Source organism: Saccopteryx leptura, chromosome 3 (assembly GCF_036850995.1).
Source record: "Saccopteryx leptura isolate mSacLep1 chromosome 3, mSacLep1_pri_phased_curated, whole genome shotgun sequence".
NCBI lineage: Eukaryota > Metazoa > Chordata > Mammalia > Chiroptera > Emballonuridae > Saccopteryx > Saccopteryx leptura.
The window spans coordinates 195,483,043-195,505,576 of NC_089505.1; the positions used below are offsets into that span (position 1 = coordinate 195,483,043).

At 40.4% G+C, this 22,534-nt stretch overlaps 1 protein-coding gene across 1 annotated transcript in view; it reads right to left on the reverse strand.

Annotated features, from left to right (window-relative positions):
- The window catches only part of KIF13A (kinesin family member 13A), a 274,258-nt gene that overhangs the window by 65,818 nt on the left and 185,906 nt on the right, over positions 1-22,534 (reverse strand). The window contains 5 exon segments of the mRNA XM_066377121.1: positions 8,835-8,947; positions 9,643-9,777; positions 11,795-11,882; positions 12,744-12,924; positions 14,175-14,267. Coding sequence (XP_066233218.1) covers positions 8,835-8,947; positions 9,643-9,777; positions 11,795-11,882; positions 12,744-12,924; positions 14,175-14,267 — 610 coding nt within the window.

The following is a 22,534-nucleotide window of genomic DNA, read 5'->3' on the forward strand; positions in this document are numbered from 1 at the left end:
AGGGACAGAGGATCATAGGATTAGAAATGAGGCCAATGGGGAATGACTTGGACACGAGGTTTCTTTTGGGGGTAATGAAAACATTTTAAAATTATGTAGTGGCAATAGCTATACTACTTTGAATATAATAAAGCTATTGAATTGTATACTTTAAAATGGTAAACTATATGGCATATGTATTATTTTCAGTGCAGCTTTAAAAAGTATTTTTTAATTAAAGAGAAATTCAGCAAGTTCAATCATCCTCCCAAAGTTAACAACTGTAAGAAAGAAAACTGCATGTAGTATGTAAGAAATAGAGGAGAGTAGGAGTTCAATATAAGGCAAAAACACCTTTCTGCTTTAATATAGAATAGAGGGCATTTTCACATTTTGCAACTATTGAAATAAAAATTTTTAGTTGAAAACAACTCTCTGAACTACACGGATTTTTACTATCCCAAAGCAGCAGAAATTGCTTTAATTCTTACACACTGTCAAGAGCTCAGTGACTGAAAGGTCCGTATTAGCAACTTTCAGGTTCACAAGGGGCCTTCCCATGAAAAAGTGCTTTGCGGTTGTCCTGGATTTTTTATCACTGAGATGAAATTTACTTTGCCTTATGGCAACTACTTATATGTCCTAATCTGACAGTGTAGTGAGCAAAAAAGAGAAAGCTTCTGTCACTCCTAAATAATAAAACATACAATCAAATGAGTGCATTTAGAAACAGAGAAAGGGTGGCACAGTGTCTTAAGTCCACCTGACGACTTGAAACTCTGCGAGTCCCAGGCAGCGACTACAGCATCAGGGCAGAGGGGTGGGGCCGAAGGGAAATTACACACCCCAACTACTGTGAGCACTTTGCTCTATAACTTATCTAATTGGGGAGGTTTGTCATTAGTAGAAGCCACACCCTTTACCTAATAGTGTACACACATTCAAAACAAGAATATCATCTAAACCTATTTGGGTCTCCTTGGAACAGAGGTGAATTAACAGGGTGAGCGGGACTCCAGGATGAGTGAGAAACAGCAGGTCACTTAGTGACAATGGGTCCAACACCATTCCTCCCTACCAGGTTACACCCAGAAGCAATGATCCAGGGGTTACTGGAATCCTAAACGCTGTTTGAAAGTTCAGTGTGTGAAATGTGAACAACAGGCTTACATATTTTAATGAGAACTTTATCCCAGGGAGCTTAAAAAGATAACAGAATCCCTCATTAGGGATCCTGCTAGTACTGTGTTCTCACACTGGAGGCACAAGGGCAGCTTTTGTGCCTTACAGGTGTCCAGAACAGGGTGGAGTGTTTGCCCATTTTCAGGGATGAAAAAGTTATTCCAGGAATCTTTCTAATTCTGTCAAAGCAATGCTCCTTCCCTGAACCTACAGGAGTTGAAGATAACAAGGAAGCTCCTAATCTTGAAATCTCGCATCACAAGTTCTTGGGCTGGGGCGGGAAGTAGAATGGGGAGGAGCTCACTGGAGGTGAAGAAAGTTAGTCTACGGATAAACAGATAGTCATGCTTTGAGACTGATATTTTAAAAAATCCACCTAGCTATAATAATAGACAATTTGGGATAAAAAAAGTAAGTAAATAAAACTTGGGAAGATCAAAAACAATATAAGAACTGCTCCAATAAATACAATCAATGAGAAAAAAATAGTCCTAATTCAACATTATTATTTATTATTATTTTGCTTTTCTGCACGTTTCTCCAATCTAGCTTTCTAATCTTCAGTTGCCTACCCTAAGGAGTAGATATGATTTGATGTGAGTTACCTGTACTCTCTAGGATGGATTTCAAATATAGCATTTAACCTATTTTTCCAAAGGATCTTTTTCTAAGATTGTATCTGCAGTACTTCTTAAAATTCATTAGAGTTAGCTGTATTTAGGCATACCTCAGAGACACTGTGAGTTCAGTTCCAGCCTACTGCAATAAAGCAAGTATTGCAATAAAGTAAGTCGTAATCATTTTGCTGCTGGAGGGTCTTGCCTTCAATTAGTAAAAAGTGCAACATCTGTGAAGTATTAATAAAGGGAAGTGCAATAAAACCAGGTATACCTATGCCTATTTCTCTATCTCTTTCTACTTAGATCACCCTGAGGACAGTGATCTTTCTATTGCTGCAGATATTCCTTCATCAATTACTATGGCTGGTTTATGGAAAGCACTGAGTATTTGTGGAGTATAACCGAGTCTACAATACATTGGAAAACAGAACATGGACCTCTTTCTATAAAGGACTAATTCAATCACCATTGGTATACTCTGTGGGTGCTGGCTCAATATCCATTTTCCTCTTCTTACTAACGGAACCTTAATTTTATTGGGAAGTATGTGCCAGGCTAACAACTCCATTTTCCATTCCTCTGCAGCTTGAGGAAGCCATGAATCACAGTTCTGGCCAATGAGATGTAGGGAGACATTACTGGGAGGGGCTTCCAAGGAAGCTATTGTACTCCTAACAGAAAAGGCACACTTTTCAGCTGACAGAAGCTGGAGGTCTTTTACCCCTCCTCCTTTCCACTTCTCGAAGGCAACACAGGTAAGGACCGAATGCCTGAGGTTACCAGGACGACAAGAACACACACGAAGGTTAGCAGAGCTGTGTGCCCAACAGCATCTCTAAAGTGCTATTACACCTTCTCAATTTTTTGTTGAATGAGAAAAAGAAATACCGATATATCATTTGCTTGTCATTATACCTGGTTTCTGGCTTTCAAATAATCAGTTGAAGATGATGGAGTTAGTAGATGTGAGTTTAGTACTCTTCCACAGTAAGTCCCCACTTTTAGGAGTAAAGGAGAAATGGCAAATATGGGGGGGGGGGCACTATTATCACCTGACAGGAAGGAAAACCCTTTCCTGTGGCTAATGTAAATCATTAAACTCAAATAATGCTCATCTCATGAGTATCACTTCCAATCTCACTTCCATCTCAGCTGCTGTGGTATTTAAAAAGTACATACTAACATGTCCAAAAATAAGTTCTTTTGAAAATTTGTTCTGGCAATTTTAATATATGTTATACCCAGAATGCTGTCATCAAATAAGGTCAGGGAATACATTAGTGAAGTGGCATTCACTATGACAGGACTTCTCAGAGCTTTCAATACTGTGAATGTCCAAAGGAAGGCTTTACAGGGAGCCTTTCTCAAAACTATTTGTTCCGAGAGACTTTTCTTCCCAAAGCCACTTGAGAAGCTAGTATTTCACAAAAATGCTTTGAGAAACATTGAGATAAAAATGGCATGTGCCCAAAAGATGTGGCTACTGTACCCCAAGGAGATTTTTGCTCTGTCCTTTATGGGAAGCTCTCACGTTAAATGTAAAAAAAAATTCTGATCCTCCCCCAGCCCCACATACTGAACCATGCAATGTACAAATGGTAAATTAACAAGGACCCCAGCCCATTTTCATTCTCCCTAGATGTCAGTCATTGGGCGATACCCACTTAAGTAAGGTTTCCAAGAGGGAGTGAACAGGGATCGTGTAAAGTAGTCAAGAAGAAGAAAAGGAGGGCTGAGTCACATGAAGCATTAGGAACATTAAGCTTATAAGTTATATTATTACACATTACATAACAGAATCGTAGGAGTATCGTATATTAATATCCCTAGAACAAGTTCATGAGAACCCACTTTGGGAGATGTTTAGCATATACTTTATTATTAAGCACAGTAACTGAAATAAAGTGAGACTGAGAAAGGGACACCATTAGAGGAGTACTGCCTGCGTTTAAGGACTGGCCATTGCTGGGATTAAAATGGAATCATTTTCAATGACATTCCTCGAGGCATTAGAGAGAGCATTCAATGACCCAAATGAGTTCTCAAGGGAACTCTGAACCAGCCAGACTCCAGCAGAAAGGAAAGGTTTCCTCATTCCACCCTCAATAGGCAGGTGGAGCAGCAGGCTGAGTTTTCAGCTGTATTCCCCTGTGCTGACCTACGGACGACCCACATCGACTGAGCCCTGAACAGGCCGTGGTGGTGCAGTCACACAGAGCCTCGGCTCTCAAAGAGAAGGAATAATGTGAGCTTTCAAGCTCTTAAGAGCTTAAGGAGAGATGTGCCTCCTAAAGCCACAGCCCATTAAACATACACTAGTGCCTGTGTGATGACCCTGACAGGTCTGTTTAAGAGGATTATTAATGTTCCATCAAAAGGAGCCCAAATAGGAGGCTGGGAGAAAGCTTAGGAAATGTCAGAGATTTCTTTAATTTTAGCACTCAACTGGGTACTGAGTTTAAGGCTTAAAAGCAATTTGTGGAACTATTGGGCAGCAGTTTCAATTTATTATATTATTTTTCTTTATCAGTATTTGATTTTATCCAGAATTATATAGTGCTTGCTATGTGCTAGGCACTGTCATAAGCACTTTACAATGAGTAAGATGAGGAGACTGAAGCACAGAAAGGTCATACGGCTAGTTTCTGTATCTAAGAAACTGTAGCAGCTCCTTTAGAAGCCCCCCTAAACCTTCCAGCTGTATTGTCCCCCGTGTTCCCACTGCACCGTGTGTGTGTCAATGGTACTTACTGTACTAACGCTACCCTTCCAAGGAAAGGGCTCCCTTCCCCACTGGACTTTGAACTTCCTGAGGGTCCCATCTTACTTATTCATCCCTGTTCTTAATGTCTAGTGTTCAACACATATTTGCAAACATGGATTTAAAAAAAAGTGCAGCTCCTCATCTCTTCTCTGTAATTCTTAGGGTTACATGGGTCCCCATGTACTGCTGTGCAGATGTTTGGGCATTGTCTTACGGTGAAAAAAAAAGGTCTCATTCATTCAGTTACTACATACCAATGACCACACTGAGAGCTTGGAGGACACCTGTGGAGACCTGGATCCATAGCGGGCTCTTGGTACACATGCACCAACTCTGGGAGATTAGAGATGTATAAAGAAAATAGCTGTGGACTAAGGTTCAGGGGAAAGGGTTCTGTGGGTGTTCCACACCCTTCCAGCCAGTTATTTTGGGGAAAGCACAAGACCAACTTGGTAGATTCCACAGGCTGGCAAAGGTGTCATAAAAAATAGTTCCAGTTGCCTGATCAGTGGTGGCACAGTGGACAGACCATCGACCTGGGATGCTGAGGACCCAGGTTCAAAATCCTGAGGTCGCCAGCTTGAGCATGAGTTCATCTGGCTTGAGCACCAGCTCACCAGCTTGAAAGCAGGGTGACTGGCTCAGCTGGAGCCCCTTAACCTGTTAAAGCACGTACGAGGAACAGTGAATAAACAACTAAAAGTGACGCGAGTTGATGCTTCTCATCACTCTCCTTTCCTGTCTGTCTTTTTCTCTCTCTCTCTCAAAAAAAGTTCCAGGATTAAATGCTGGGTTAGGTAGCAGTTCTCAACGTTATCCAGTCAAAAAAAAAAAAAAAAATCCTTCCTTTCACTTTTTCAAATGAAGTGATTTACTGTTGTTCTATACTATGTGCTTCTTAAGGGCAACAATCATGCTGTAACAAATTACCACAAACTAGAAGCTTAAAACAACACAAGTTTATTATCTTACAGTTCTGGTGGCCAGAGTCCAGAATATGTCTCAATGGGCTAAAATCAAGGTGCCAGCAGGGTCATACTCCTTCTGGAGGCTCTCGGGGAGAATCTGTGCCCTTACCTTTTTCCAGTTTTCCAGTTTACACAGGCTGCCCTAATTCCTTGGCTCATAGCTCCTTCTCATATTTTTAAGCAAGCAGTGGCTGCTGAAGTCTTTCTCACCCTGCATCAGTCTGACTGTGATTCTGGTTCTCGCACTTCCCTCTTTCACTTCTAAGGAGCTTGGTGATTGCATTAGGCCCATCTGGATAATCTCCCCAGCTCAAAATCTTAGTAACTTAATCACATCTGCAAAAATCTCTTTGCTTTATAAAGTAACATGGGCACATTTTGGGAATGTGGACCTGACATATTTGAGGAAGGCAGAGAGGCAGTATTTTATATACAACAATATCTAAACCGCTTTTGCATCTCCAGCACTTACTGCAGTGCCAGACACATAGCAGAGGCTTAAAAGGTCTGCTTGTCTTTATTCAGTTTCCTCATTTTTAAAAAGAGATAAAAATACCTAGTTTGAGCCTCACATGAAATAATGCATGTGAAACATGGCTAGAAAACTATAAAGAAACCTAAACATGAAGGTCACATCCCACAGACTAGTAGTGGGGGGATACATGCATCCATTTTGAAAGAGCTAGTATGTAATAAGAAAAGACAGCAGGATGCTAAGAGAATTTCATTCAACTAAGTAAGTCATTATGGAAAAGAGCCAGTTGCTGGAGGATCACGTCATTGTGTGGCCTTGAAGTAGTCCAGTTTGCACACTACAAAATTGAGTGTCCAAATTTAAGGAGGCAATGATAATGTTTACTCTGGGACAAAAGTATAAATCAGAACTTTTTGGGGGCAAAAAGAACAAACACTTGGTCACCCGAAGAAGAGCACAGTGGTGAGCATGGACTCCAGAGCCAGACTGCCTGTAACTAAAGCCAAGATCCACACTTAGAGCTTTGTGACTCTGGACACATTCTGTTACTGCCCTCTGCCTTGGTTTCCTCATCTGCAAAATGGGGTAACAGACCCCTTTCACAATGCTGACGTCAGGATGAGACGAGTTACAACATGGAGCACTCAGAATAAAGCCTGGCCCCTTGTAAGAGGATCAATAAGAGTTAGTGATCATTCCACATCAAAGACATGCTCTGAATTCCCATAGATTCACAGCACAGAATCTCCAGTGTTTTCTCATGATCCCAGCCAGCAGGCAGAGGGCTGTGGCATGGCTCAGCACCAGTGAGCAAGTCTCTGGGATGGAAGATAGTCTTATTTCCTTTGGTACCTGCTCCCTCACACTCCCGTTTCTGCGTTCCCATCCTGTCCTGAGCTCACTTCGAAATGCAGAGCTGTAATGCCTACCTCAGCTCCTACAAAGCTTTGTCATAAAATATAGCACAATTCTTTGTTATTAGCGCAGGATGCCTGGAAGATTAACTCCCTAAAGCAGCAGTCTTTGCAGTTAGTGTGGCTGTGTCCACTTGAGAGAGGGGTGATATTTTCCTTCTAATTTTAAATGTGTATATACTAAAATTCTAGTGTGCTAACATTATTTAAAAATGCAAGCTGCTGGCCCTGGCCGGTTGGCTCAGTGGTAGAGAGTCGGCCTGGCATGAAGGAGTCCCGGGTTTGATTCTCGGCCAGAGCACACAGGAGAAGCGCCCATCTGCTTCTCCACCTCTCCCCCTCTCCTTCCTCTCTGTCTCTCTCTTCCCCTCCCGCAGCAGAGGCTCCATTGGAGCAAAGATGGTCGGGCGCTGAGGATGGCTCTGTGGCCTCTGCCTCAGGCGCTAGGATGGCTCTGGATGCAGCACAGCAACGCCCCAGAGGGGCAGAGCATCGCCCACTGGTGGGCATGCCGGGTGGATCCCGGTCGGGTGCATGAGGGAGTCTGTCTGACTGCCTCCCCGTTTCCAGCTTCGGAAAAATGCAAAAAAAAAAAAAGCAAGCTGCTACCTGACCTGTGGTGGCACAGTGGATAAAGCATCAACCTGGAATGCTGAGGTCACCAGTTTGAACCCTGGGCTTGTCCAGTCAAGACACATACGAGGAGCAACTACTACAACAAGTTGATGCTTCCCACTCCTCCCGCCTTAATTTCTCTCTCTATTCTCTCTAAAACAAACAAACAACAAAACAGCAAGCTGCCCAAACATGTTTCTGAATATATTACCTCTTGCCACCTTCTGTCCTAAATAAAACCTTGAGTTATATGTTGCAACAGAAAAATATTACAAGTACAAACTAAACTGCTTTTTGCTGAACTTGGAATTAAAATGATGATTATGTTGTTTACATGGATTACAAAAACAATAGCTACACCACTTAATTTTATTCAGTGCATAGTGTGTGCCAGGCATTGTTTTACGTACATTATGGGCATTTAATCCCAAATGATTCTATGAAGTAAGGGCTGTTATTATCCCCATTTTACAGATGAGAAAAAGGAAGCACAGAGAGATGACATTACTTGCCTAAAATACACATCTGTCTAGTAAGTGGGTTGGCGGGATTACGCACAGGCAGCCTGGCATGGGTACCCATCCTCTCAGATGCAAACTCTGCTCCCTCTCACGCCAATGCAGAAAGCAAAGAGGCTTCCTTTTGCACCCCAGGAGCCACCTGGGGTGCTACACTCCTGAGAGAACAGGCCTTCACTCAACTGTGCCCTTGCTGCATGCTCATGTGGACTGCCTGTATCTCCTCTGTCCACCTGGCAAAGCCTATACATCCAGCCCCTCTCTGCCTTCGGCCTTCACCACATCACTGGGCACACTGCAGGCACTTGAGGCATATGCTGAGATCTCAGTCAGTCAAGAACTGTTCAGATTTCTTCTTTTTTAAGTTTTGATGTTTGAAGAGTATTTGCCTTACAAAGGCATTTGAAGCAGATTTTCTCTTCAGAATAAGTTCCCCGAGTTAATAGACTATATGATTTTATTTATAATATAATTAATATGATGGTGACTTGCATTCACTTAAGGCTACATCACATACAATGGTACACTAAATATTTGTAGAATGTTTGAGCAGGGCTGCACCACGCAGCTTAAATAACTTCCGCATCTCCACAGAGGCAAACTGTTGTTTTTGCTTGACCCAGTTTACTAAAGCGGCAGAGACTCCGAATGACCTGAGAGAAGAGCCATCCACCCTCAGGTTCCAAGCCCGGCCCCTCGGGCGCACAGGATGAGCCATACACCCTCAGGTTCCAAGCCCGGCCCCTCGGTCGCACAGGATGCCGGGAGTGATGCTCCAGGGCAGCGCCCACCAGCTTACTTGTTAATGTTGCTGCCTTCTTTCAGTCGCTCCCCTGCGGCGCCCGTTTTAGATACTCTTTCGCTGCCAGCCAGGTCTACCAAGCTGACCTTACTGACTTTCTCTCCAGAGTTCTATTTGGAGGAAATAAGAGAGAAACAACATACGTGAATGCAAACCCACAGATCTCTACATACATGTCATACTATAACCGAGAGTAACCTGAGCAGCCATCCACAACAACAAGGCAAACTTCTCAAAAAGATTTCAAGTGGTAAGAAGAATTATTTGAACTAGCAAATTCAAAGCCCAAAATTAAGCTGGTGTGGTAATGTAGCATTTTGTCTGGCAGCTGGGAAGCTAGTACACTGGGCTTTCCAGAATATAGTCAGTTGAAGATTTTATGTGACAATGAGGAAATACCAGGACATGAGGATTCCTGTGCATTCAGGTCAAATTCCTCATCTTTTGAGAAAGTGTCCGTCAGGCTAAATGTTGTGGTTTCCTCTTTAATATCCTTTAATGAGGTAGACAATGAGGTAGACTCAGTTGTTTTTAGGTGAATGTCGGTATGAAAGGATACATATTAAAAGCTGTCTGGTGACATCATTATGCTCTTTAGGGAGTTCACACAAAAAATACAATTAAAAAAATAGTTACACACTAAGGAAGACCTAAGAAATTAAATGATTTAAACAAAGTAGGTCATCTTGTAAGTAGAAGAACCAGCACAAAATTCTCAGCAGCTGAACCCAACCATGAAACACATCACCCACACGAACATTCTGAGTTCTTTTAATGCCCTCAGAGAATCTGCCCAGTCCCTCACCCCGGACTGCAGGTCGTAAAGCGTCTGTGTGATTATAATGTTGAACACAGCATGGGAGCGGCTACTTTCTTCATTCATGTTGGTTGCAGCTACCGTCCGAGACTTATTTCCCTCAGACATCAGTGACTCAATATCCTAGAGGCAAAGCATAAGGGAAATATTATAAGCAAAAAAACATATGAACACAGTCCTGCTCACCAGGTGTATGCATTAATTATTACCCTCTGACGCATTCACCACCACCATTCTATAAAACCTCCCTGCCTCTCCTTCCTCGAGCACGGGTCAGCTCCACCTCCCTCAGTGCTTTCTAGAGCATGAAATGTTTCCCCCACTCTTTCCCAACCCCTATTGTCTTCTTTCTTTGTAAACTACCTATTTTTTCCTTTTGAAGTTCCTAGGGGAGAAAAGAGCTAGTATTTATTGAGCACTTTGAGCACTTTGGATACAATAATGATAATTATCTGATTTTATTCTAATTCTCTGGACTTAACACCCATGTATAGCTACCTGCCGCTCAATTACTTGCCTCTGTCCTCCAACACCGCTCTCTCCAGGGAACTTTCCTGTTTACCTTTGTACATCTGCCTTATAACACTTAGAACCTATGGATTTTTATACACTGTTTGATGAATGATACTTATAAAGGAAGTATTCTCATGATTTTACAGACAAGGACACTGAAGTTCAAAGAGGTCAGATAACTTTTCCCACATCTGATAAGAGGCAGAGCTGGGACACATATCACAAGCTCCAGGCTGTTACGAAAAGTGACAAGATAAGATGGACACTACAGGGAGCTACAAACCAGGCTGACTTAGCACCTTTATACCAGAGGTCTCTATTCATTTCAGAATCTAAGTGTTTTTAAAGTAATGATTACACTGTATTTCTGATTTAAGCAATACTAAAAATGTCTTCATTTATTTTTATTATTTATTTATTTATTTTATTATTTTTTTCTTCTTTTCCAAGTGAGAGGAGGGGAGCTAGAGAGACAGACTCTTGAATTTGCCCCAACCAGGATCCAAGTGGCAAACCCTGCCTGGGGCCAAAGCTCTGCCTATCTTGGGCCATGCTCACAACTGTGCTATTTTTAGTGTCTGAGGCAGAGGCTCCATGGAGTCATCCTCAGAGCTTGGGGCTGATGTGCTTAAACCAACTGAGCCATGGCTGCAGGAGGGAAAGAAGGGGGAAAGGAGAGAGGGAGAGAAGGGGAAAGGGAAGAGGAAGGAGGAGGGGTGGAGAAGCAGATGGTTGCTTCCCCTGTGTGCCCTGACCAGGAATTGAACCCGGAACATCCACATGCCAGGCCAACACTCTACCACTGAGCCAACTGGCCAGGGCCTTTTTTTTTTTAATTTTTCAGTGACATTTGACATGTAATATATACTATTAGTTTCAAGAGTACAAAAAATGATTAGACACTTATATAACTTAAAAAATAATTACTCCAACAAGTCTAGTATCCATCTGAAAACCATATTTGTTTACATGGCTACAGAGTTACATCACAGATTAATTTCAGTCACACCGAGGGAAGACAGGGCACAAATAGCACAAGTTCAGGGGTACACTCATTCATTCATCAGCTTTCTTTAGCAACAGACAGCAGTTTGTGTTATGAGATTCCCAAAGCAACGACAATAAAAACAAGGGAGAAACATCAAGTCAGGATGTAAGAAGGCAATAAAAATCAGTAAATAGGAAAATGAAACAGGTCAATCGGTGGAAAGAGGATTGATTCAGAAAAATAGAACAGAAGAATGAATAGTAATGAAAACAAGGCAGGGGACCCTTTCAAGGAGAAGAGGTTGAATTAAACCACCAAATATTGTTCACATCTGTCCAGATGGACACCACTGGAAACCTTAAGTAGAACAGTTTCCACAGAAAGCTATTAGTGAAAATATTTAGCAAGCTCAAAATGCTGGGCCTCTCAGCCACCCTGTAAAACTGTCACAACAAAGCAGGGAGAGAAGTGTGATTAAAGACCCTTTTTTTTCTGTTTGGGGTGTGCTGATACTGGCTTTTGGAGATCATGAATGGTATCGATATGCTATAAAGCATTCACATAAAAATATATTCAACATCGCTCACACACTTCAATTTACTATCAGTTAATGACATTAAAAAACAAACAAACAGTTACCTCGAAACTCATGACAGCCAGCTGGGATAAGCCATCTACATATGGTCCCAAAACTTTATGTTCTCGAACTTTAAGAGACTGTCTACTCCTTCGGGAAGAAGAAAAAAAGGAATGAATGAACCAGACAAAATTTGGAGGCTCTTCTTTTTTTTGAAGTATGTATTCATAAACCAAGACGGCAGTTTCAAAAGAATATTTTTAATAATAAAAAATATCTTAAAGGCAACTTTATTTAGATTAGCAAGATAGCATTCATTATGAGAAATGTCTTCTATACTCTGATTTCTATTTAAAGTAACTTATTATTTAAAAAATTCTATCTCCACTCCCAAACTAAACAGCCAGCACACAGAATACTAGGTTGTGCCAATTTACCTTAGTAGATGAACTTAAGTTTTACATGGCCTTCTCTTTCTTCTATGATTCAAACTCATCTGGTTTTGATCACCCAGTTTTTAGAAAATACAGAAGCCTGGGATTTCCCCTGGGTCTACTGAATCCTAGTCTCTGTGGGTGGGGCTCAGGCCAGCGTATTTTTTAAAAGCCCTCTATGTGGCTCCAATGCACAGCCTGAGAAGAGAACAACTTGCCTAGGCTGAGTTGTCTCAATCCTTCAACCCCTTTATCTCCAATTTAGAAGCATTGCTTTCCAACATAAATGCAAGGACCAATGTCAACCTTTATAAATAAAACATGGTGTCCAAAATAATACCAATAGTATGACAACTCTTAAAATGGCATATATGAGTAACTTTACACATGAATATAGGATGGATTATGTATATGGTATATAGCAGCAGGCTCAGAGCGCTGGTGATTTCTCAGCAAATGAACTGAAACGAGAGTAGTGACCAAGGGCTCAAATCAACATATTCACTTGCAAAGTTAACTTTAGGATAATTTAAAATGATTACCTCTGGTACAAGCTTAATTTCAACCACTAACTTACCCTTTGGGGTCTAAAAGATCCCGAACTTTCTCATTATAAATTTCCATATAGGACACTTCGACTTTAAAGGTCTGTGACTCATTTTGTTCCAGAGAGATCCTTTTAAATAAAGCACAGCAGAGCCGAGGGATAAGGCCCAGCTGCTCAGCATTGCCCATCATAGAGAAGGATTTTCCCGAACCTGGAGAAGAGCAAGCAGAAAGAAAGGAGGGTAGAGGAGGAAGTAAAAATGTAATGCTTCCACCATACAAGTTTTCTCCTTGTATCAGCCGAGGTCACACAGTGGAAGTGGAAAGTGCGGCCCCCAAACCTGGCCTTCAAAGAGCAAGGTGACTGCCTATTCTTTCTAATATTATACTCACGGCCTCTCATTTCACTCTCATTGTGAGATCCAGAAGGCACCTCATTTACAGGTGAATGCCTATAGATATAACCACTAAGAAGAGTATGTATAGTAAATATCAACTAGACATTATCAAGTAGCATTAACAGTATTTACATAAAAATATTTTGTTTGTGAAAGTGCTTTGATACATAGTCTCTCATCTGAGTCTCCTGGTTGTCCTGCAATGTGACCATAGGCAGTATTGATTTATTTCAACTTTATATATGGCTGAAATGATGGTTGCTCAGAGTTAACAGCAGAGACACTGGGATATGTTGCTTTTTCAGTCAGCTGTGCCACAAGCTCAAGTTTCCTAATCTGCTGTCAGTTTTGTAACCTCGGGAAAGTCCTCTGTACAGAATGATACTAAGAGTTTTTTAAAAATAGTTTTTACTATAACATTTACACTGAGAAACTGGCAATTATTTTTCTAGTTAAAATACAAGATAAAACTAATTTAGGAAAATAACGTTTAATAGTTTGAAACTAGCTTTGCTCATTAACACCGAAATGAATTACCAAAACTGCTGAATTGTCAAAAAGTGGGTTACTTCTTTTTTTTTTTTTTTTTTTTTTTTTTTACAGAGACAGAGAGAGAGTCAGAGAGAGGGATAGACAGGGACAGACAGACAGGAATGGAGAGAGATGAGAAGCATCAATCATTAGTTTTTTGTTGCAATACCTTAGTTGTTCATTGATTGCTTTCTCATATGTGCTTTGACCGCAGGCCTTCAGCAGACTGAGTGACCCCTTGCTCAAACCAGCAACCTTGGGTCCAAGCTGGTGAGCTTTGCTCAAACCAGATGAGCCCGCGCTCAAGTTGGAGACCTCAGGGTCTCCAACCTGGGTCCTCCGCATCCCAGTACGACACTCTATCCACTGCGCTACCGCCTGGTCAGGCAAGCGGGTTACTTTTGATCATCTAATTCAGTTAAATCCACAAAGGCAGAAGCATTTTTCTGTTGCTTTCCAACGTGTTTTCTATTTTTATGTTTTAAGAAATACACATTTAATATCATTGACTGTAAATAAAAGCAGTGACTTACCTGTCTGTCCATATGCAAAAATGCAAGCATTATACCCCTGAAAGGCTTTGTCAAGAATTCCTTCCCCAAGGCACTTGAAAACCATCTCTTGACCTAAAATAAATAAATAATAAAATATAAAAAAAATAGAAAAAAAGATGTTTCTTGACATATTTGTATTAATAACTGTCTCAGTTAGCAACATTCCCTAACTCCAAAAAAGTGTTAAAAGTATACTGTTTCTACTATGTGTAGAGCTTAATGCATGTAGTCTTATTTACATTTAATTTATAGCTCAGTACCTGGATCGATTTATGATGCTACCCACTGCTTTCTTCTGAGACATTTATCTAGGGATTAAAGTTTCCTTTCCATTGTTAGTAGGCCATATGGAAACAGCACTTAAATTTGGTTTAGTTTCTTCTCATGAGTTAGTATGAAAATGTTGTTAAACATGAATTGTATTATTTCCTCATCTGGATTCTGAGCTTTCGATGAGGAGGAACCACGTCCTTCACACTTTGGTTTACACACGCACCCCTGCTCCGAGCACGGTGCTAAGTGCTGTGCAGTGATGTGTTGGTCAGCAGACCCTCTCACTTCCTCTCTCACAGAGGGTCAGGGACAAGTTCTCCACAATGAGCCTGTCTACAGCTTACTGCAGCTCTTAGGGAGCTCTGTCATTTAGTATAATAAAAATAATTTTCTCCTTCTGCGTGCTCTTATTGTCTTCAGAACACTCACTGCTACAGAATTCGCAGAATCTGCTGGCTTAAGTCCCTCTTTCCTCCAATGAGATAAGAACCCCGATTGATGTCAGAGACTATAATCTGTTTATCTTTATAATCCTGGTGTCTAGTACGAAGTGCTTAATAAATATTTATTGAACGAATGAGTCCATTTAACCTTTTGATCCTATATGACAATTCCTTTTACATTTGGAAATAATGAAATATAATAAAAGCTTTTGGGTATAAGTTCTTTTATGCAAAGTTGGATCTGACTTTAGCAGCCCCTTGTTATACTATGGCATATCTATCATGGTTGCAGAATGGGGCTCTTAAAAATGTGTAAACATGGAACAAGATACAATATTTTCAACCATTAGACTGACAAAAAAAATAACAACATGAAATATAGCTGGATGGAGGAAACAGGTATTTTCATAGGCTTCCGGAAGAATAAATGAATGCAGCTGTTCTGAAGGAAAACCTCACAGCACCTATTGAAGGGAAGCTGCCCATACTCTCTGACCTTCTGGGAGGCCCCACCCTGGAGACACAGGGATCCTTGGAAAAGGGTGCGCATGGCAGCATTATTTATAATACTGTACATTGGAATCAAGTAAATGCCCATTTGAAAGGGAGTGGATAAATAAAATGTGACTAATTTTATATGATGGAATATTACAAGTCATATAAAAAAACCCTGTGTGTAAACAATGCTAGAGTTCAAAAACATTGTTCAGTAAAAGAAACGCCATGTTTAGACTGTAGATACAATGTAAAAACTTATGTCAAACTGTGTGGGTATATTTGTGAGGGAGGGAGACAGAGAGAGAGAGAGGGAGAGAGAGAGAGAGAGATCTATGGATGCTAACATAAAAATATGGATTAGAAGAAAATGTATCAAATTTATATACCTTATTTCTCTATTTCTGACTTCTAACATCTAGCCCAAAGCCAGATCCTTAAGACGTATTCAAAGCATGTTGGCAGGAAGTGTGGATTTTTTTTAAAAAGTACAATTGTAGAGGATTTCCTAAACACACAGGTTTGTTCGGAAAAATACCTAAAGATGCATGTGTGGGAAGTAGGTTTACAGTTGTTCAATATGGAAAATAACAACAATAATAAATACTAATACAAGAATAAACTGTATTTCACATACAACTGTAAACTGTACACTCTGAGAATAGGTATTGTTAAAATTATTATTGACTAAACACACTTTTCAAAACTGCTTTTATGTTACACTCTTGTGCTGACAAAGAAAATATTTGACCCTGTTGCTGATCTTTCATACACATCAATATTTTTCTCACACATTTTATCAAAGGACCTTCCTTATTCTATAGGTATTCCCAAGATCCATGTCAAGAGGCCAGCCATAAATCTGAAGCTGAGCCCTGTAGTGTAGAAGATCGAGAATTAAACAGTCTGTGCTCAGGCTTTTGATAACTGATTATGGTCCTCAGCCAGACCCAAGAGCCATTTGAAGGCATTCTAAAAGCACCGCTTTCTTGGCACAGGCAGATGAATGGAGCAATCCTGTTTGATCATCCACACTGGTTAACCAACCCCCAGGAAAGGGGTGGGGACAAGATGCTTTAAAACTTGGCTAGATCAAACATCTTGACCATAATTCACAATTTCAATTCATATTTAGTAACTTGAAAAAAAGCAAGTGCTTGAGTTAAAAGGACTCAACTGCAGAGAAGAACTGTGGTCAAAGAGCTTATGCCAGGGCTGCACAGGGCCTAAAGTCATTAACAAATCTAGAATTGATATACCAGGGAGCGAAATGTAACACTTCTGGTTTCTGATGCTGAGAGGCTAGAATTAGGAGGAATTACTTTCTTGATGTTCTTTCAAGGGCAAAGCGCAATGTTCCTTTTTTCCTTGGTAAGAATGGCCTTTTAAACTAAATATCATTAGTTTAAAAAAAAAAAGGAAGAAAGAAAGAATGCTATAGAACTACCTGAAATAGGTGTGGCATATGTCAAGTGAAAATTAAAAACCAACTCAGGATTTGTTTACTAAAATTGCAAGAAAAACCAAATGATCAAAGTTATAAAAATATAAGAAAAAACTTTAGTTCAGCCTATATCCAAATTATTATAAATACTAAATAGCATATGAATGAAGTATTTAATTTGTATAATATTATTTATGTTACTAAGAAGAAATTAGGGAACTAGTTTTTATCAATTGTCTCATTTGTAACACACTTTACATATGTTCTATCATTGAATCTTTGTAACATAACACCCAAGTATAGCAGGTATGGATTGTGATCAATAAGGAGACTGGTATGTGGCAGGGCCTCTATGTACTGGCTTCTGAAAATTAAGGCTGATGTCCACCCATAAGCAGTGACTTACACTGCATAACACTGGGAATTGGCTGCTCCCTCCTCTGGTCCTCATGGTATTCCTCCCTCCCTCCCTCCCTCCCTCCCTCCCTCCCTCCCTTCCTTCCTCCCTTCCTTCCTCCCTTCCTTTCCTCCCTCCCTCCCTCCCCTCCCCTCCCCTCCTCTCCCCTCCCCTCCCCTTTCCTTCCCTTTCCTCTCTCTCTCTCTCTCTCTCTCTCTTTCTCTCTCTCTCTCTCTCTGGCTGCTCCCTCCTCTGGTCCCCATGGTATTTTCTTTCTTTCTCTCTCTCTCCCTCCCTCCCTCCCTTTCTTTCTATTTATTTATTTATTTATTTATTTATTTCAGAGTCAGAGAGAGAGAGTCAGACAGGAACGGAGAGAGGAGAAGCATCAATCATTAGTTTTTTGTTGCGCAGTGCGACACCTTAGTTGTTCATTGATTGCTTTCTCATATGTGCCTTGACCGCAGGCCTTCAGTAGACCGAGTAACCCCTTGCTGAGCCAGCAACCTTGGGTCCAAGCTGATGAGCTTTGCTCAAACTAGATGAGCCCGCACTCAAGCTAGCGACCTCGGGGTTTCGAACCTGGGTCCTCCGCATCCCAGTCCGACGCTCTATCCACTGCACCACCGCCTGGTCAGGCCCCCATGGTATTTTCTACCACCTCTCAGTACTCATCACACCACACTATATTTTTTCTCTACCATTGCATTGCAAGCTCCTTTGAAAACAGGAGTTGTTGTATCTTAGTCGAATGCCTGGCACACAGCAGGCCCTTTTACTGAATGATTCCTATGTTGACATTGTGGGAAAGACTAAAGTGTTTTAATTGGGGCCCCTTTTCTCATTAGTGATAACTGAGGCATAAAAATATTGTGTGTTGGAACATAGAAATATTTAATTGTATTAGTGGTTACACTTTGGTCAAAGTTCAGCTGTTTTTGAAATTCTTATGAGCCCCTAAAGACTACAAAAGCTTTCGTTAACAGACACTAAGATGTGAATAAACATGCCAACATGTTATGTACGGGATAATTTTGATAAAAATCACAGATTACACTATTGACACCCACAGTAACCACCTGAACCTTGAAACAAAATGTGACTGAAAAAAATTAATCAGTCTCTCTGATTCCCACTAAATATATATACATATATACACATATGCTTTTCAAAAAGTTCTTTGAGTTAGATATTACAGTTACATTTGACAATATAATTCATATTTATCATAGTTAATAAATGTTAGGCCAGGGAAGGAAAATTTGGGAAAACCCAAACTGGAGTATAAAAAAGTAGAAAGCAATTATTCTGTGTTTCTGGAAAGCATTTTTCTCTTTTCCATCCTTAAATAGCAATCTTAAAGCACATTTTATAAAGGATATACAAAGAACTATTGTAAAGTTCATGTATTTTTACAAATCTAAGCAAGACTAGATTCCAGAGAGACTGGAATACATTTTATATAGCTTCATGTCTCAAGGGAAATTTATTTTCTTTTAAGACAAAGAGAAAATGAATCCTTTCCCACCTCTGCACAGATACATCAACACTAACACTGTTTTATAGCTGCTTAGCTCTCCACGGTACTCTTAGCTGAGACAATCAGTTCTCTATTATGGGTATTTAGATTATTTCCTTTTTTTTTCTGCAACACTCTTACATATTTACCTCTGCGCACTTTTCTATTGACTTTACTAGGCAAAACTTTAAAAAAATCAAATTACTAAGTCCTCTTAGTAATGCATGAGTCCTTTTTTATACAACTTCAACAACACTAGCTATTATCATTCTTCCTTGTTTTGACAAGTCAGTACAAAAAAAAACTTGTATTGTTTGATTAAAATTGTACTTTTTGTAGTTTATTACTCATTTGAATTTATTCTTTAAAATATTGACTATTTGGGTCCTATATTTATTTATTGATTTTTTTGTATTTCTCTGAAGTTGGAAATGGGGAGGCAGTCAGACAGACTCCCGCATGCACCCGACCAGAATCCACCCGCATGCCCTTCAGGGGGCGATGCTCTGCCCATCTTGGGGCGTCGCTCTGCCGCAATCAGAGCCATTCTAGCACCTGAGGCAGAGGCCACAGAGCCATCCTCAGCGCCCGGGCAATCGCTGCTCCAATGGAGCCTTGGCTGCAGGAGGGGAAGAGAGAGACAGAGAGAAAGGAGATGGGGAGGGGTGGAGAAGCAGATGGGCGCTTCTCCTGTGTGCCCTGGCCGGAAATTGAACCCGGGACTCCTGCATGCCAGGCCAACGCTTTACCACTGAGCCAACTGGCCAGAGCCTATTTTTTATTTATTTATTTTACAGAGTCAGAGAGAGGGACAGACAAGGACAGACAGAAATGGAGAGATGAGAAGCATCAATCATTAGTTTTTCATTGCACGTTGCGACACCTTAGTTGTTCATTGATTGCTTTCTCATATGTGCCTTTACCGTGGGCCTTCAGCAGACCGAGTAACCCCTTGCTCGAGTCAGCGACCTTGGGTCCAAATTGGTGAGCTTTTTGCTCAAACCAGATGAGCCCGCGCTCAAGCTGGCGACCTCGGGGGTCTCAAACCTGGGTCCTTGGCATCCCAGTCCGATGCTCTATCCACTGCGCCACCGCCTGGTCAGGCATCCTATGTTTATTTTTATAAATAAACTGTTTCATCACTCACTTTTTACTTATTAATTTTAAAATGCTCATCAGATATTAAGGATATTAACATTTGGTCTATCATATGTTGTAAATATTTTCCTCATCTGTAATTCACCTTTAGGCCTTATGTTGCTCTTTGTTGTTGAAAAGCTTTTGGTCTTTCATATTCAAATCTTTCATCTTTTCCTTTATAATTTTCACCTATGGTACATGTTATGCTTCCAAATCCTTTTGGGTTATTATTATCCCAAATTACATAAATATTCACCCATCTTTTCTTCCAGTTTTGTTGTTTTTGTTTTTTATAATTTTATTTTCAAACTTTATTCCTTATCAGCTATGGATCTTCAGGCAAGTTTTTGGTTTCTTCATTGGTAAGACAGGAATAATAGCTGCTACCTACTGGGTTACTGTATGATTTAATAGGGCAATATAGGTAAAACTCTTACTGTAGTGATTGGCCATTATAAGTCTGGAATATATTTCAGTAATATCTATTATTAATAACACCCCTTAAATCTTTAATCTACTATAATTAATTTTGGTGTACAGAAGGAGATGATCATCTCATTTTCATTTAAAAAGTCCCTCCATTTTTGAAATAACTCCATGAGGTAATCCACTTTCAAAGATAAGAGACACCTGTTCTTAGAAAAAAAAGTTTAAAGGAATCATTTATTATCACTTATTACTATTTCTCTAGATCCCTGACAGGCCCCACTTTTAAAATCCTACTGAGAAAGAGAGGGTTGAGTGTACATGCAAATTAGTGTGTATGGGGTGTGATGTGTTTATGGGTGTGTGTGTTTTGGGTATATATATATGTGAGGGTTATGTGTGTGTTAAGGGGTTAAGGGTGTGTGTGTTTATGTCATGATAAGAAGAGAAAGAAAGAACAGTACCATTATTTGGGCCAGGATATGCCAACCCACGTTGTCCAGTACAGGAAAAATATTAACCATTCTTTTACAACATTAAGATATCTCAGAAAGGTACATGGGGAAAAACAACATAAAATAATATCAATAAAATGGTGACTAGAAACATACTCTTACAAAGTTTCCTTAATTTTCTATTCTGGTGCCTTTTTACCTGTATGACTCCTGGGCTGGGGTTATACTTGATTGATATTTTTGGTTTGGGGACTTAACCATTGGTGCAATAAGAGACAAATGTTAAATCGACCACGCTGTTAACCAAAGCCTGAAAATGTACCACAGACTCTATGCAGGCTCTGTTTTTAACATGACCAGCTTCTACAAAATACCAGCTACACTTCACTCAGTGATAGAAAATACTACACAACAAAAACCATGACAGGGCCTACTCAGGAGAGTCTGGTTTATCCAAAAGACTAAAGGTAGTTTTTTTCTCTGTTCACTTCTATTTTTTAAAAACAGCGGTTCTCTTTTACATCATAGGAAAAACAACCTCCTAACTGCTTTATGAAGCTAAGCTAAGCAAAACAAAACAAAACAAGTATCTATTTATGTTGGATGGTGCGAATCAACGAATCCAGAAAAGATGCATCATCCTCACCCTAAATGTTTTCTGACCCCAGTTTACGCTGAAACAGAATGGAGTGCAGTTTGTCTAGGGAAATGCAAACCCATCCATAAGGTACAGTTCAGAAGTCCTGTGGAAAGCCAGGAAGATCTAGGAGTATTTGTTTCTATCCCAGACAAGCCAAGTAAAGCCACAACACTGTGAAACCCAAGAGCCTGTGGCTTTTCAGCAGGATTGCTGCCAGAGGAGGTAGCCACACTGCAGATGTCAGCTCCACATGCCTATGCAGGGACTCCAAATGGAAAACTTGACCTACTTCTTAGTAACCATGATCAAGATGCCAATTTCCTCTGTGGGGTTTATGATTAGACCACCTATAGCCATGTGAACAAGTGTTAAAACACAGGCACGCCCAAAGCAACTCATAACACAATGTCAGAACCGTAGAGAGGGCTTCTGTGTGGACTTTCTACAAGCAAAGTTATAGACCGATCCACCCAGCCCTGAGTCACATATATACGATACAGATCTTTGAAAAGCTGACACCCTGAATCCCCACACTTGTGCATAATCTGTCCCTACTGGGAACAGCAGCGATGGACTCAAAGCTATTAAGCATGTGCTTGGGTGCTTAGTAACCGAGGGAATCCTCTCTATAGCAGGGCCCTGGCAGCGAAGCACAGAGAAGAGAAGTTCGAGATAAAAGGGGACATGCCCCTACCATTCACATGTCTAACAACTGACTGAAGCGGCACAGGGGAAAAATCACAGAGGGCCATGTTCTCAGAGATGGGAGAACTAAATGGGGGGCAATTTGCATTGGGCAAGGCAGCGTCATGCAGACCACAGCTGAATAATAAAACACTAGGTATGGCAATACAAGGCTGGACACAATATACACAGAATATGACTCATTTGCCTAAAGTAGCTACATGAAAGAGCACTCAAGATTTTAATGTGATCAATAATTTTATTTGTTTAAACACTGTCCAATTCTCATTGGAGTTAATGTGGGAAAAAAATGGTTAACCTCAAATATTTGTGATTTGGAATTCTTAGGCCTGCTCATTTGTGAGGGCGTTTTTCTCATTTCTAAAGAGGCTGACAGCCATAGCGATTTTGATGAGTTTGAAC